The sequence below is a fragment of the Cetorhinus maximus genome, chromosome 4 (genome assembly GCF_964194155.1).
Source record: "Cetorhinus maximus chromosome 4, sCetMax3.hap1.1, whole genome shotgun sequence".
NCBI lineage: Eukaryota > Metazoa > Chordata > Chondrichthyes > Lamniformes > Cetorhinidae > Cetorhinus > Cetorhinus maximus.
Genome location: NC_135882.1, coordinates 44,812,782 through 44,827,034, shown reverse-complemented (window position 1 = coordinate 44,827,034; position 14,253 = coordinate 44,812,782). Strand labels below are relative to the sequence as shown.

The window sequence follows — 14,253 nt, the reverse complement described above, 5'->3', positions numbered from 1 at the left end:
GGGTCAGGTGGTCAGCAGGTCAGGGAGTTCAGGGTGGTGTGATTGGTGGGTCATTTGTGCCCAGGTGTTAGACTCGGTTTTAAATTTCCTGGATAACTATTCAGGTAAGTAGTATGGAACTCTCTGTAGTCTCCGACTCTAGTTCAAAGTCAGAGGCTTTCGCAGAGGGTCCCAGGGAGCAGGGCAATAGCCCTACGGAAATGGAAACTTTCTGGGCAATTCCAATGTAGGTTCGTGTGGAGTTCCACAGGGACTGGAAGATTCGGCCAATAACAAGCATCTGGTCACAGCACTGCAGAAGAGGAGCAAGGCGAATAATCACTCATGGAGTGAAGCTTGATGTATCAAGTTCTGCATATGGAAGTAAAAAAAACCAAGCGGGCAGTCACAGATTGAGGCCAATGCACAGCAAAGGCTGGATTGGGTAATGCACAAGACTGATGTTAGAAGCTCAGTAAAGAATACTGTTTCTGTTATTTTCCCAATTGAACTGTCTGTAGTATGTGCAGGTTAATTAATGTGTGACGGACTCCATGGTTTGGGGAGTCTGGCAGGGTTCAGCGACTGGCATCAACTGGAAGGGTGCCCACGAACCCGAGGAAAGATGAACAGTTCTACAGAGCAGGAGCGCTGGTCTGCAGTGACGTGGAGGGGGTCGGAGCAGCTCTGCCAATCCCAGCAACAAAATATTAATCCACCTCCCCACCAAAGAAACGCCAGGCAGAGGAGGAGGAAGGATGGAAAGCCATGCACCCATGCGACCAGGGTTGCAGCAAAAAGGGGCCCATGTGGCCTGGTGTGCTGGAGAAGAGGTTGTGACACAGGTGAAAAAGAGTAAACACGAAGGCAGGATCTGGGAGCAAGCAAGGTTACTGTCGTTGCTTCAGGTGTTTTAAAGGACTTGATTGACTAGCACCTGCCATATTGTGCACAGGGTTGTTACTCAAGGTTCAGATAAAGGAGGTTTCTGGTGAATCCATGCCATCAAGACTATGGTGCGCAGACTGAAGTAGGTTCGAAAAAGTTCGCCATTTAGGTGAAGACCATGCCTGTGGAACCCGGGTTGGTTGGGAGCTGTTGTCAGATGAGGATTGGTGGCTAGATCCTCGAAGAAAAGGAGTTGGAATTCTACCTGAGGGAATTCAGAGTTCTGAAGGACTTTGAGGCTGAAATTGGTGCCATACGTGCTGAATGGGCTGCTTAGTAAATAGTAAATTGGTGAGAGCTATCTTTCTTGTAACTGCTATTTAATGTGTAATTCATTGATTGTTAACGTAAAAGTTGTCCATTGGCTTTCTCATTGGGATTGTTCAGTACATTTGGTTCTTTTGGTTTGTTGGTCTCCATGGGTATCACAACAAATGACAGAACATTTTGCATCATAACAATAAACTTTTAAAAGAAAAACTAACGGAATTCAGGTGATTAATGGCAAATCAACAATCATATAACTTAGCTGTATGTACCAAAGCATCTGCAACAGCTTCCTCTACATCAGATCCTGTGTTGAGAACTCGCATGGCACTCACTGATGCAGACAATCTACTGGACTGATTAAATCCATAGCGATCAGACCCTGCTATTTAATCAGCAAGAAACAGAAGTTTAAGCATTTAGCAATAAAATATCACATTTCTAATTAATTTTTAAGGGTTAAAAACGTCAAATGGAGTACCAGTTAGGATCACTGAAAAAAAAGTTCAAACAGAACAAAATGTCACATGCATAATGTCTGTGATGTAAATAAATGCTGTAAGTCAAGGTATCAAACGGAAAAAAACTCATAAGGTTTCTGCCTATCCTATCAGTTTACACAGCACAGTGTTATCCTAAATGATATTTATGCTGCAGAGTTTTGCTTGGAAAAAATCTGTGCAGGGAGATACAGAAAAATATGCTATGACTTTGTTCATTAAATCTACTAATTCACTGATGCAAACAAGAAGAGTTAAAAGCAAAGTTCCATCTGTAACTTCCGCAAAAATTAGTTTTACCTTTTTTTTTCATTCCAATTATTCTAAGTGGGGTGACTTCAATCTCTGCTCAATATGTACATTCTATTGGAGGAACAGAAAGCTGGGTGTACAGATACATAGATCTTGACAGGTAGGACTGCACATAGAAAAGGCCATTAAAAAGACAATGGCCCAAATCTTGCAGTCGCCGGATCATCAGAGACCGGATGTATGACTGGAAACGCATGTCAGGATCCTATGGAAGTCCTGACGGTCTGAGCTATGTGGGAATTGCTCGGGATATTTCAACTTCCGATGGGCAATTTCCCTGCTCCCCTGGGCCCTCCGCAATTGTCTCTTACTTTGAGTTGGCGTCAAAGACTTTGGACACTTCTAATGTACTCACCTGAATAGTTACTTAGGAAATGTCTGACAGTAAAAACCTAGTCTAATTCCTGAGTAATTCCAGGGCTGACAGCCCCATCACCCTCACTGACCCTCCCAACCCTCCAATTACCACCCTGACCCATCATCTACCCTGATATCCGGCTAGTCCCCGACCTCCTGGCTAGCACACCAACCCAATTAGCACTCTGACCACCCAACTGTCACCTCACCCACCCTGCCCATCTACCCACTTATCTCACCCACCCTACCCATTCGCTCATTCATCCATTCACCTGTTCACTAACATTCACTGTGGACTTTCAAACTTATCTTACAGCAGCTAGTGCCTTAAAAAGAGGGTGAGTCCTGTCTTCTCCTCGACCCTGCTGTGCTTAAACAAGGTTCCCCGATGGATGCTGCGCTCAATGTGTCGGGCTCAGAAGACCCGGCATGAAATGCAGAGCCACATGGAGTCGGGGAAAAGTTGGAGCAGAGTGACAATCCATTGATGTTGCTGCTCCTTGGAAGATGCAAGTCAATCGGTTTTATGCACACAGGGAAATGATTATTAGAACAAGAGAGTGATATTGAATTTATACAAGACTTTGTTTTGAGAGGGTAAATAATGAAAGGTTATTTCCATTCGATGGATTCATAAGGGGCATAAACTGAAAATTATTAAAAGAATAAAGGTGAAAGTTAGATGTTTCATATAGTTGGTTATAAGAATGGTGCATTTTATAACACTTGGCAATTGAGGCAGAAACTACAAGGCCATTTAAAAAAGAATTGGATAAAAATTAGAAAAGAGAATACACAACAATATGATCAGAAGGATGAAAATTACAAGTGATATTTTTCATTGATATACGTGATGGCCAGAATATTCTCCTTCTGTGCTGTAATTTCTATGATCCTAAGTGCAAGGTTGTGTAAAGATCCTACTATCTGAGATGATAAGAGAGAAAAACAGATCAAAAACATGAGTATGGGTTGGTGATTCTGTCCAAAAATTAATCAATCTCTTTCTTCAGCATCATCAAAGACTGAGCAACCCCATTCACTGGAGCAGTGAATTCTTCAGATTCACAACTCTTTGATTGAAGAAATTTATCCTCAACTCAGTCCTAAATGGCTGACTCCTTCTTCTGAGATTGTGATCCCTAATTCTAGCCAGGGAAAACATCCCACTGAACAAGGGAAAGAATGAATGACGGAGCAAGATGGGAATCGAGGTGAGGTATATTGAGGGGTGCTTTCATGAGGAAGCACACACAAGGAGAGATAACTGAGGCAGGGGCAAATGACAGTGTGAAATACAAAGCTCATACTGGAAAGAAAGTTATTTTTGTTAAATATTTGACTTTTTTCAACATAAGAGTACAAGCATCTCTGCAGCATTACTCCCATTTAAATAACACTGTAACCAAAATGAGATCTTCAAAAATATAATTATCATTTTGATAAGGAAATAAAGATGACAAAAATCGCTCTTTATGGTTACAGATTTAGGAACATGCCAACCAAAAAGATGCCAAGTTGGAAAGTTTGCACAAACAATGTTGGCATGCTGTTACCCGATTTTTCACCTGTAGCTGAATATGTGTCTGAGGTGTAGAGGGCACCAGTTGATCTGGAGTGATGTCTGGAGGCTGTAAGTATAGGATGACACAGACCCTGTCTATTACCATGGCAGGCCTTCGATTATGTGCAAAATGTTAACTTGAACTTAAAGATTTGTCTCTTAGATAAAAAGAGCACAAATCAACAGAAGTAAGAAAATCAAAATGTTGGCAACACTTACTCTAAAAATAAAGAGATTACACGTAATTCTAAAGACTTGCAATCCTTTTGCTAAAATTTATCCTCATCTTAGTCCTAAATGGCTACCCCCTTACTCTGAGACTGTGATCCTGACTTCTAGAGCTCCCCCAGCTAGGTGGAACAGCCTTCCAGATCTATCCTGTCAAGCTCCTTAAGAATTTCATGTTTCAATGAGATTATCCATTATTCATCTAAACTCCAAGGATATATAGGCTTAGTCAACTCAATGTCTCCCCATAGAACAAGCCCTCAGCCTAGAAATCAGTCTCACAAATTGGCTGAACTCCCCCTCTAAGGTAAATATATCCTTCCGTTGGTAATGAGGCTAAAACTGTACATAGGACTCCAGGTGTCGGTTCACCAAGGTGTTTTATAATTGCACTAAGATTTTTTTACTCTTATACTCCAATTCCTTTGTAATAAAGATTAACCTACCATTTTTTTTTCTTTATATTTCTGTACCTGTTAACTTTCCATCATTCATGTACAATGACACCCAGATCCCTTGGAATACCAACACTTTCCAGTCTGTTACTTTTTCAAAAATATACTGCTTTTCATTCTTTCGATCAAAGTGGTTAATCTTACATCACTCCACAAGATATTCCATTTGCCATGTTCTTGCCCACTCACTTAAACAGTACCGATTGTTTTGCAGCCTCTATGCTTCCTCCTCAGAGCTTACATTTCCACCTACCTTTGCATCGTCAGTAAACTTGGATACATGACACTCAGTCACACCTCATCTAAGTCATTGATATGGACTGTAAAAAGTTGATCCTTGTGGTACCCCACCAGTTACACTCTGCAGCCCAAAAATGACCTGTTTATTCCTACTTTGCTTTCTGTTCATTTACCAATCCTCCATCTATGCTGAATAGACTCCCAATCTGATGAACCCTAGTTTGTGTAATAACCTCTTGTGTGGCACCTTATCAAACGGTTTCTGAAAATCTAATCACACTACATCCATTGGTTCCCCCTTATCTATCTAGCTAGTTATCACAGAATCACATATAACCTCAAAATTATAACCTCAAAAAACTCAGAATTATAAAACACCATTTCCCTTTCATAAAATTTGTGTTGACTCTGTCCAATCATATGGTTTTCTAAGTGCCCTGTTATCACATGCCTAATACACTGTCATCTCTCCAGTCTGGAATGCCTCGGACCAAGTTATTCCTGGATTTCTGCATTTTCTGAATTCTGGAATAATGTTAGAATGCCTAACCACAAGTGTATGAATCGGATATAAATATGTGCCTGAGACTTAAAACAGTGACAAAACTTTATAAAGCAATAATAAAAATTGTTTTATTTATCTAATTACTGTATTTTCCATGTTTTCTAAGTATTGCGCTCTTTAAAATTAGAAAACACATTTATCAGGGGCTGATTACTGTGTATGAAACATTTCTCTGCCCATCTTCAAACTCATCCTTGAAACACCTCTTGGACTGCATTCTCTTCTATCTCCACTCCTCGTCCTGCTTGGATATGTAAGAGGCACTTGTACTTGACAAAGGCTATTAATAGTAGTGCCTGGAAAAGCTCCACAGATTTACCATTAACAACTATTAGGGCCATCCTATGATTCTATAATGTTGGGCAGAATTATCCATTCTGGAGACAATGTCCAGTAGCGGGTGGGATAGTCGGAGCGATTCCTGCTGGGTGGCAGGTTGGCTGAACACGTGCAATCCTATGCTTTTGAGCTTCAAATTATGCATCAGCGGGAGCTCAATGAATCTTGTAGCGGAGCAGGCAAGAATTCGGCCACCCCGCTGTTCCCTCATGGGACGTAGGTCCTGCATTATTTAAATGGCACCCGTATAGAAATCCACTCACTGCAGGACAGGAATTGTTGTGGAAAGGAAAGCAATGACCGCGAAAAGAAACAAATCCTCTGCATCACGATTCAGCGAAGCCTCCCTGGGGATTCTCCTCCAGGCTGTGCAAGGAAGGGAGGTCCTCCTTCTGAGGGATGGGAGTAGGGAGTCCTCCCACTTGAACATGCTGGCCTGAGAGGAGATCACCAGGGATGTTCGCGCCCATGGCACTCAGAAAAAAGCTGCCCTGCAGTGCCGCAAACACATGAATGACCTTCTTCGTTCTGTCAGGCTAAGTGAAACTTCTACTCACTGCAAGCTCACATTCTCATAAGGGCTAAAAACAAAAAACTACTGCGGATGCTGGAAATCCAAAACAAAAACAGAATTACCTGGAAAAACTCAGCAGGTCTGGCAGCATCGGCGGAGAAGAAAAGAGTTGACATTTCGAGTCCTCATGACCCTTCAGCAGAACTGAGTAAAGTTAGGAGAGGGGTGAAATATAAGCTGGTTTATGGTTGGGGGGGGGGTGGTTGTAGGGACAAGCAAGCAATGATAGGAGCAGATAATCAAAAGATGTCACAGACAAAAGGAACAAAGAGGTATTGAAGGTGGTGATATTATCTAAGAAAATGTGCTAATTAGGAATGGATGGCAGGACACTCAAGGTACAGCTCTAGTGGGGGTGGGGTGGAAAGACTGACAGGGTATTACAGTTATAGATTTAAAAATAATGGAAATAGGTGGGAAAAGAAAAATCTATATAAATTATTGGAAAAAACAAAAGGGAGGGGGAAGAAACGGAAAGGGGATGGGGATGGGGGAGGGAGTTTAAGATCTAAAGTTGTTGAATTCAATATTCAGTCCGGAAGGCTGTAAAGTGCCTAGTCGGAAGATGAGGTGCTGTTCCTCCAGTTTGCGTTGGGCTTCACTGGAACAATGCAGCAAGCCAAGGACAGACATGTGGGCAAGAGAGCAGGGTGGAGTGTTAAAATGGCAAGCGACAGGGAGGTTTGGGTCTTTCTTGCGGACAGACCGCAGGTGTTCTGCAAAGCGGTCGCCCAGTTTGCTTTCCGTCTCTCCAATGTAGAGGAGACCGCATGCATGCATGCTTCTGAACTGCTCTTTCATCCATTGTATTCACACAGTTAATCCATCTGTCTTTATGCAGGACAAGGTCTCACATAACAAAAGGGAGAGAGCCCTGGAGTTGCGGACCCTCTCAAGGTTCAAAGAGCTGGTTGACGAGCTGGCTGATATTCCTGCACGGAAAGAGAGATCAGCCTCCCCCAAAAAGCCAGTGAGGGTATATCCAGTGTACATCAACAACATACGGAAAATTACGAAGTGATCTTTAATGTATGACCCTGCTTTGTCAATCACTAATTCTCTCTTCTCTCTATTCCAGGAACCAGTAAGAAAAGGGGGAGGACTTCCTTAATAAGAAAACAGAACCCCAGACCCCTATGAGGAGGAAGCAGACGTATGCTCAGATGAAGAACCATCACTGCATTCATCTGCACCCTCCACAAGCGCAGATACATGCACATCGGTGGGACCTAGTTCTACAGCAGACTAGGGTTCACAATCTGGTGACCATCTCATAGACATGGGTCCACAGCAGGTGGAAGCAGCTACAGCCAAGGCCTCCGACATTCGGAAGGCTACTGGAGACCAGGCGCCTGCTGAGACAGAGTCTGATGATGAGCCTCTGCAATTGGCCCTAAGAGACATGTTGGAGATGCGAACACAGGCAGGGGAACGTCAGGTAGAGTAGGCAAAGGCCATCAGCAGACTGGAACGAAGAATAGGAGAGTCTGTCCACATTCCATCTGATGTCGAGGCTCCAGCAGCGAGCATATCGAAGTTTCCACTAGAAGAGTTCCAGGTCCAGCAACTTCTGTCGAATTTGCGCTTGGGCTTGCACACCATCACTCTAGCCATGGGTGTGTTTCAGCAGTGGCTAGGTGAGAGTGGGATGGGCACCTCAAGCTTCCTGCAGGTGCCTCTTCTCCTCAAGGAATCAGGGAGGGCAGGAGGGAGGAGAAGCGCCAACCAGGCACCCCAGGGGCATCCACCCAGGTCACTCCAAGGGTGCCCTGCCACTCTAACTCCCCTCTGCCAGTGACCCCATCAACTCCAGCAGGTCAGGTCAAGGAGGATGCATCTGCATCAGAACAGGGAACACTTAGCAGGCTGGGGCCCTAAAGGCCTTAGACCACCAGAGGATGCCCGCTGAAGTCATCTCAGACAACAGAGCCTAGCAGTCAGCAGGCTGTCTCCACTCAGCTGCGGGTGTTGGAGCTGCACCTAGGTGTAGTGGTAGGTTAAGAAAAATGAAGAAGTTTTCAATGCACACTGGTGGCATGGGTGATCACTCATTGTTTTGACTTTTCACTTCTGTAAATGTATGTTGGCTTAATCTTCTCCAACTCTCATGAATTTAATTGATATTCAATGCAGTTAAATGTCCCGCATTCATTTAAGGGTCCAAAATGTACCCCCTAAAGAACTCCCATCGTGATATTCAGTTGCCTTAACTCTAACACAACTGCACCACAGTGAGTAGCCTTGATTTCCACATCTGCAACATCAGGAAAGGCAGATCATTTGTGAGACTGATGGCTGGCCAATATACCTGTCAGCCTTAAATATCAGGCAGACATTATCTGGGCTCTGGAGAAGTGCTCATCAAGGTTCGTGATTAACCTGCTGCTGTTGCACTGACGTCTATTGTTTATGGGTGGCACAAGTAGTCGTTGCAACTAACGTTACAATCATTTCTCCAATGTGTAATTAGCGATGGTGCTTAATTTATGAAAGTGGGTTAATGAAAAAAGTAGTGTCAAACTTCAAACCCCATAGGCTTTCATGCCTCTCTGCAGGAAGATTGCGTCTCCACACTTAAGGCTGAACATCATTCCATGCTTAGTTCCCACTCTCCCCATGCATGATGCTGAGCTAGGGAAGTAAGGGTCAATCGGGAACATGACAAGTGTCTGCAAGAGGGGTATCAGTGTGTGATGTCAGAGGTGTGTGCTCATCTTGATGAAGCTGTCTCCTGACCCTGTGATGATCTTACGTTGCTCCTAGATGGTTGCTTACCAGTGAGTTACGTGATGCTTTTGTGAAGGCACATCCTACAACTCGATATGGAATTCATCACATGACAGTGCACTCACTGACTTGGGGTATATGGAAAGGATTGGTCTATGTGAGCTGGATTACGTTGAGGACTGCCATGCCTGAAAGTGATGCATTTGCAAGTCCTAAGCAAGGTCCATGAAGGGAAGATGTTGTCATTGTTTGCTGTGGCAATGCTGACTGGGCCACCTTTCTCCCTAGTGCCAAGGTCATCCAGGACAGAAACCTGGCATGTTTCCGATGATTGCAGGACCCTGAATGTTTGTAACTAATCAAACCACTGTCCTATTGAGGCAGTCTGTGAGGACATTTCAAACATACCTCGCAGATGTAGAGTTAAAGATCACTGCATCCTGATGTGTGAAGGGCAATTGGGGGTCAGTAGCAAGATGATGCCTCTGCATTATAAATTCATGACAGCTGGTAATGGGAGAAATGGAGCTCCCCGGATGCTGTTCTCTCTGGAGATATTTAAGCATAAGCCACCGAAAAATGTTGTGTGCATGCGGGCTGTCTTACTAAGCTGGTGTCACACTGATATGAGTGCATCCATGTGTGAATTGGATTTTCAGCTGCTTGAAAGCTGCCATTCCCACTGATTTGGTGGTGCCACGATTGAAAGGATTGCAGTGTGTGGTGTTGCTTAAGGACGTGCGCTAAGGGAGTGCTAATCACATTCTACAGAAGCCACATGTTGCCAAGGCTACTATGTCTTCAAAGGATGACCTCATTATGAGGACATAAGGCGAGTAATGCTGCTTACATGATCATTGAGAGATTTTTGACCTTTCCTGAGATGTTCAAGCTGAAAATAAAGGTGTTGGTGCATCTTATGCATCAAAGGCTGAAGGAAACTTTTATTGTGAAAATTTGTCATCACCTTATTCCTCCTGGAATCTTGCAGCTATGAGGTTGTCATGGCCATGTCTGCTGCGTCATGCCCATGCAATGGCCTCATGTGGCTTGTCTGAATCGTCGTCCATCCCCTTCAATGTCCTCCTCGTCAGAGGAGACATTTAGCTTCTCAATGACTCCCTCCGGCAATATATCCCCTTGTGCGAGGCACAGCGAACAATGATGACGGGGGACACTCTTTGTGGCGGACACTGGAGAGTTGCACCTGACTGGTCCAAACTTGGGAAATGCATCTTTAGGAGGCCAATAGTTTGCTCTATTAATGACATTGTGAAGGAATGGGAGGCATTGCATCTCTCCTCAGTTGCACCCTATGGCCAACCCACAGGCGTCATTAGCCATGTCTTCTGGGGGTATCCTTTGTCACCAAGGGGCCAACCTTCTAAGCGCCAAGGGCCCTCAAAGGTCCATGGGACCTGTGAGTGGCTCAATAAGTTGTGAGTACTCCCTGGGTACTTAGCACAAACATGTGGGATCTGCATTCTGTGGTCACAAATTCTGGATGTTCAGAGAGTGAAATCCTTTTCTATTTATGAATCTCCCAGTTTGCTTCCAAGGAGCTCTCAAGGCCACGTATGCATTTGAAGGCGCCCTGACACATACGAAACTTGAGATTGCAGCAAAGCCCACAGCTCTTGAAGCCTGGCTTGTGTCATCCATGCAGAACTGCATGTAACAGTGAGCTGTATTGAAATGGGCATGTGTCACCTCCCTTATGCATGTGTGTCGCCTATTGTGAGATTCCACAAAGGTTCCCAGTACAGCCCTGGAAGGATCTGTTGGCAAAAAAGTTCAGTGCCGCGGTCACCTTCAAAGCAACTGGTGTGGAAAGCCCTCCAAGTCCTTGCAGCATTAGTTCCTCATGGAAAAGGTGGAAAATATGAGCTATAACATCCATTGACAAGCGAAGACATCTGTGGAATGTCTTCTGCTCATCTCCATGTTATGAGCAGCATATTCTATTGGCCCTTGATCATGCCAAACGTCTTTGTGGATTTTGCCCCCACCCATCCCTCCTCTTCAGCATCTGGGATTTCCTAGGGCCCTTCTAGCTCTTGCTCCTCAGGCTGATGAGTCTTCTTTGAGCTATGCCAAATCAGCGATATGCCCTTCTTCTCCTCACTCTAATCAAAGCTATCAACAAGGCAGCATTGCCTGCAGCCTGCATTCTCCACTCCTCCTTGTATCTATGAATGGATACAATCATTGATACTTCCCCTTGAATGGTCTCCTGCCATCTTCAAGCCAGGAATCCAGTCTCAAGCCTTTGACCTGCCCTCAGTCTTGACATTGACATCCCCAGGACACCCCTTCCAAGCTAATAACATCCTGGAGGTCCACAGGAGGCTGAGCATGCTCCTCAGATGTGACTGTGTATTCACAACGAGGGTCTTGATTAGGCTCAACAGACCCATGTGCTGTAACTCTCAGGCAGGCTATTACATATGAACATAGGAAATAGGGGCAGAAGTCGTGATTCAACCCCTCAAGCTTGCTCCATTCAAGATCATGGCTGACCTGTTTCTGTTTCGAATTCCACATTCCCATCTACCCTTGATAAGCGTTGATTCCCTTGCCTAACAACAATCTATCTATCTATCTACCTCCGCCTTAAAAATATTCAATGACTCCCCTCCACCGCTTCTGAGGCAGAGTGTTCCAGAGTTGCACAACCCTCAGAAACAAAATCTCATCTCAGTCCTAAAAGGGCGACCCCTAATTTTAAAACAGTGCCTCCCCAGTTCTGAGCTCACCAACAAGAGGAAACATCCTTTCCACGTCCACCTTGTCAAGGTTGTTTAGGATCTGAGATACTTCAATCGAGTCACCCTCCTTCTTCTAAATTCCAGCAGAAACAAGCCCAGTCTGTCTAACCTTTCTTCATAAGACAATCCGCTCATTCCAGGTATCAATCTAGTAAGCCTCCTCTGAATCGCCCTCCTATTCATTTACATCCTTCCTTAAATAAGGAGACCAAAATTGCAGTATTCCAGATGTGGTCTCACCAGTGCCCTGTACAACTGAAGCATAACATCGTTGCTTTTATGTTCAATTCCTCTCATAATAAGACATAGCATTAAATTAGCCTTCTTCATTACATGCTGTACCTGCATATTAACTTTTTGTGACTCATGCACTGGAACACCTAGATCCCTCTGCACCTTAGAATTCTGCAGTCATTCTCCATTTAAGTAGTACTCTGCTTTTTTATTCTTCCTGCCAAAGTGAATAACTTCACATTTTCCCACATTATACTCCATCTGCCAGATTTTTGCCCACTCATTCCACCTATCTTTATCCACCTAACTTCCTTATGCCCTCTCCACAACATACTTTCCTACCTATCTTTCCGTCATCTGCAAATTTAGGTACCATGCCTTCGCTCCCCTCGTCTAAGTCATTGGTATAAATAAATTGTAATTCCAATCATCTATCCATGCTAATATGTTACGCCCTACACCATGAGCTTTTGTTTTCCACAATAATCTTTCATGTGGTACCTAATCAAATGCCTTCTAGAAATCCAAGTACAATACGTCTACAAGCTCCCCTTTATCCACAGCGCATGTTACTCCTTCAAAGAACTCCAATAAACTGGTTAAGCATGATCTTCCTTTCATAAAACCATGCTGACTCTTCCTGATTGGCTTGAGTTTTTCCTAAGTGCCCAGCTACAACCTCCTTAATGATTGATTCTAATACCTTCCCAATGACAGATGTCAAGCTAATTGGCCTTTCATTTCCTGTTTTCTGCCACCCTCCCTTCTTGAAGAGAGGGGTTAGATTTGCTACTTCTAGTCTGATGGAACTTTTCCAGAATCTAGTGATTTTTGGAAAATGAACACCATTGCATCTGCAACCTCATTAGCTAAGACAGATGTTAAGCTAAATGGCTTGTAGCTTCCTTTCTGCCTCCATCCTTTTTGGATAAAGAACTTACATTTGCTATTTTCCAATCTCACGGAGCCTTCCCAGAATCTAGGAAATTTTGGAAAATTAAAACCATTGCATCAACTATTTCACTAGCCACTTCTTTTAAGGCCCTAGGATGAAGTCCAACAGGACCTGGAGATGGACTGCTGCTTCCCTTGTGATTGTAATTTCATCAAGTTCCTTTCTCCATTCCACCTCCTGATTTACAGCTATTACCGGAATGTGTTTTTTAATCTTCTATAGTGAAGACAGAAGCAAAATATTTGTTCATTTCATCCGCCATTTCATTATCTACTATTAAATCCCCATCGTCATTCCATGGAGGATCAACACTCACTTTACTTACTCTTTTCCTTTTTAAATACCTGTAGAAATTCTTGCTATCTATTTTTGCATTTATAGCTAGCTTACTCTCATATTCTAATTTCTTTCTTCTGATTAACCTTTCAGTCATTCTCTGCTGTTCTTTATACTCTGACCAATCATCTGACCTGCGACTCATCTTTGTGCAGTTACATGCTTTTTCCTCAAGTTTTGTGCTTTCCTTAACTTCTTTAGTCAACCATGGATGGTGGGTCCATCCCTTAGAATTTTTCTTGATAGTATGAATATATTTATTCTGAGTAATATGAAATACTATGGGAACATTGAGGCTTGTAGCGTCCATTTAGCTTCTGTGCAGTAGCCATAGCCCTTGATAGTCCCTTTTCACATGCCCGTGATGGTTGTGGTTTGTGGAGGTCAATCATCACTGTAGGAGTTCCTCAGGGTAGTGCCCTAGGCCCGACCATCTTCAGCTGCTTCAATGACCCTCCTTCCTTCATAAGGTGAGGAGTGGGGATGTTCGCTGAAGATTGCACCACTGTTGAGCACCGTTCACAACTCCTCAAATACTGAAACAGTCCATGTCCAAATGCAGCAAGACCTGGACAATAACCAGGCTTGTAACAAGTAACATCCACGCTACACAAGGGTCGAGCAATGACCATCTCCAAGAGAGAATCTAACCATCGTCCCTTGACACTTGATGGCACTGCCATCGCTGAATCTCCCACTATCAACATCCTGGAAGTTACCACTGACCAGAAAGTGAACTGGACTAGCATCTACAAGGCACAAGTCATACTCTCCACTTGCCAGCATGAGTGCAGCTCCAACTACACTCGATAAGCTTGACACCATCCAGAACAAGGCAGCCCACTTAATTGATACCCCAACTACAAACATCCACTCCCTCCACCACTGACGCACAGTGGCAGCAG

The 14,253-nt window shown here is 43.9% G+C and overlaps 1 protein-coding gene across 14 annotated transcripts in view; it reads right to left on the bottom strand.

Annotated features, from left to right (window-relative positions):
* Positions 1 to 14,253, bottom strand: part of clasp2 (cytoplasmic linker associated protein 2) — a 570,512-nt gene that overhangs the window by 190,723 nt on the left and 365,536 nt on the right. For 4 of the 14 annotated variants that reach the window (XM_078540106.1, XM_078540107.1, XM_078540108.1 and 1 more), the window contains 2 exons: positions 3,932 to 3,994; positions 1,467 to 1,579 (listed from right to left, as the gene is read on the bottom strand). In XM_078540106.1, coding sequence (XP_078396232.1) covers positions 1,467 to 1,579; positions 3,932 to 3,994 — 176 coding nt within the window. The remainder of the gene's footprint in view (positions 1 to 1,466; positions 1,580 to 3,931; positions 3,995 to 14,253) is intronic. The other 10 variants (XM_078540113.1, XM_078540114.1, XM_078540115.1 and 7 more) reach the window with 3 other exon arrangements.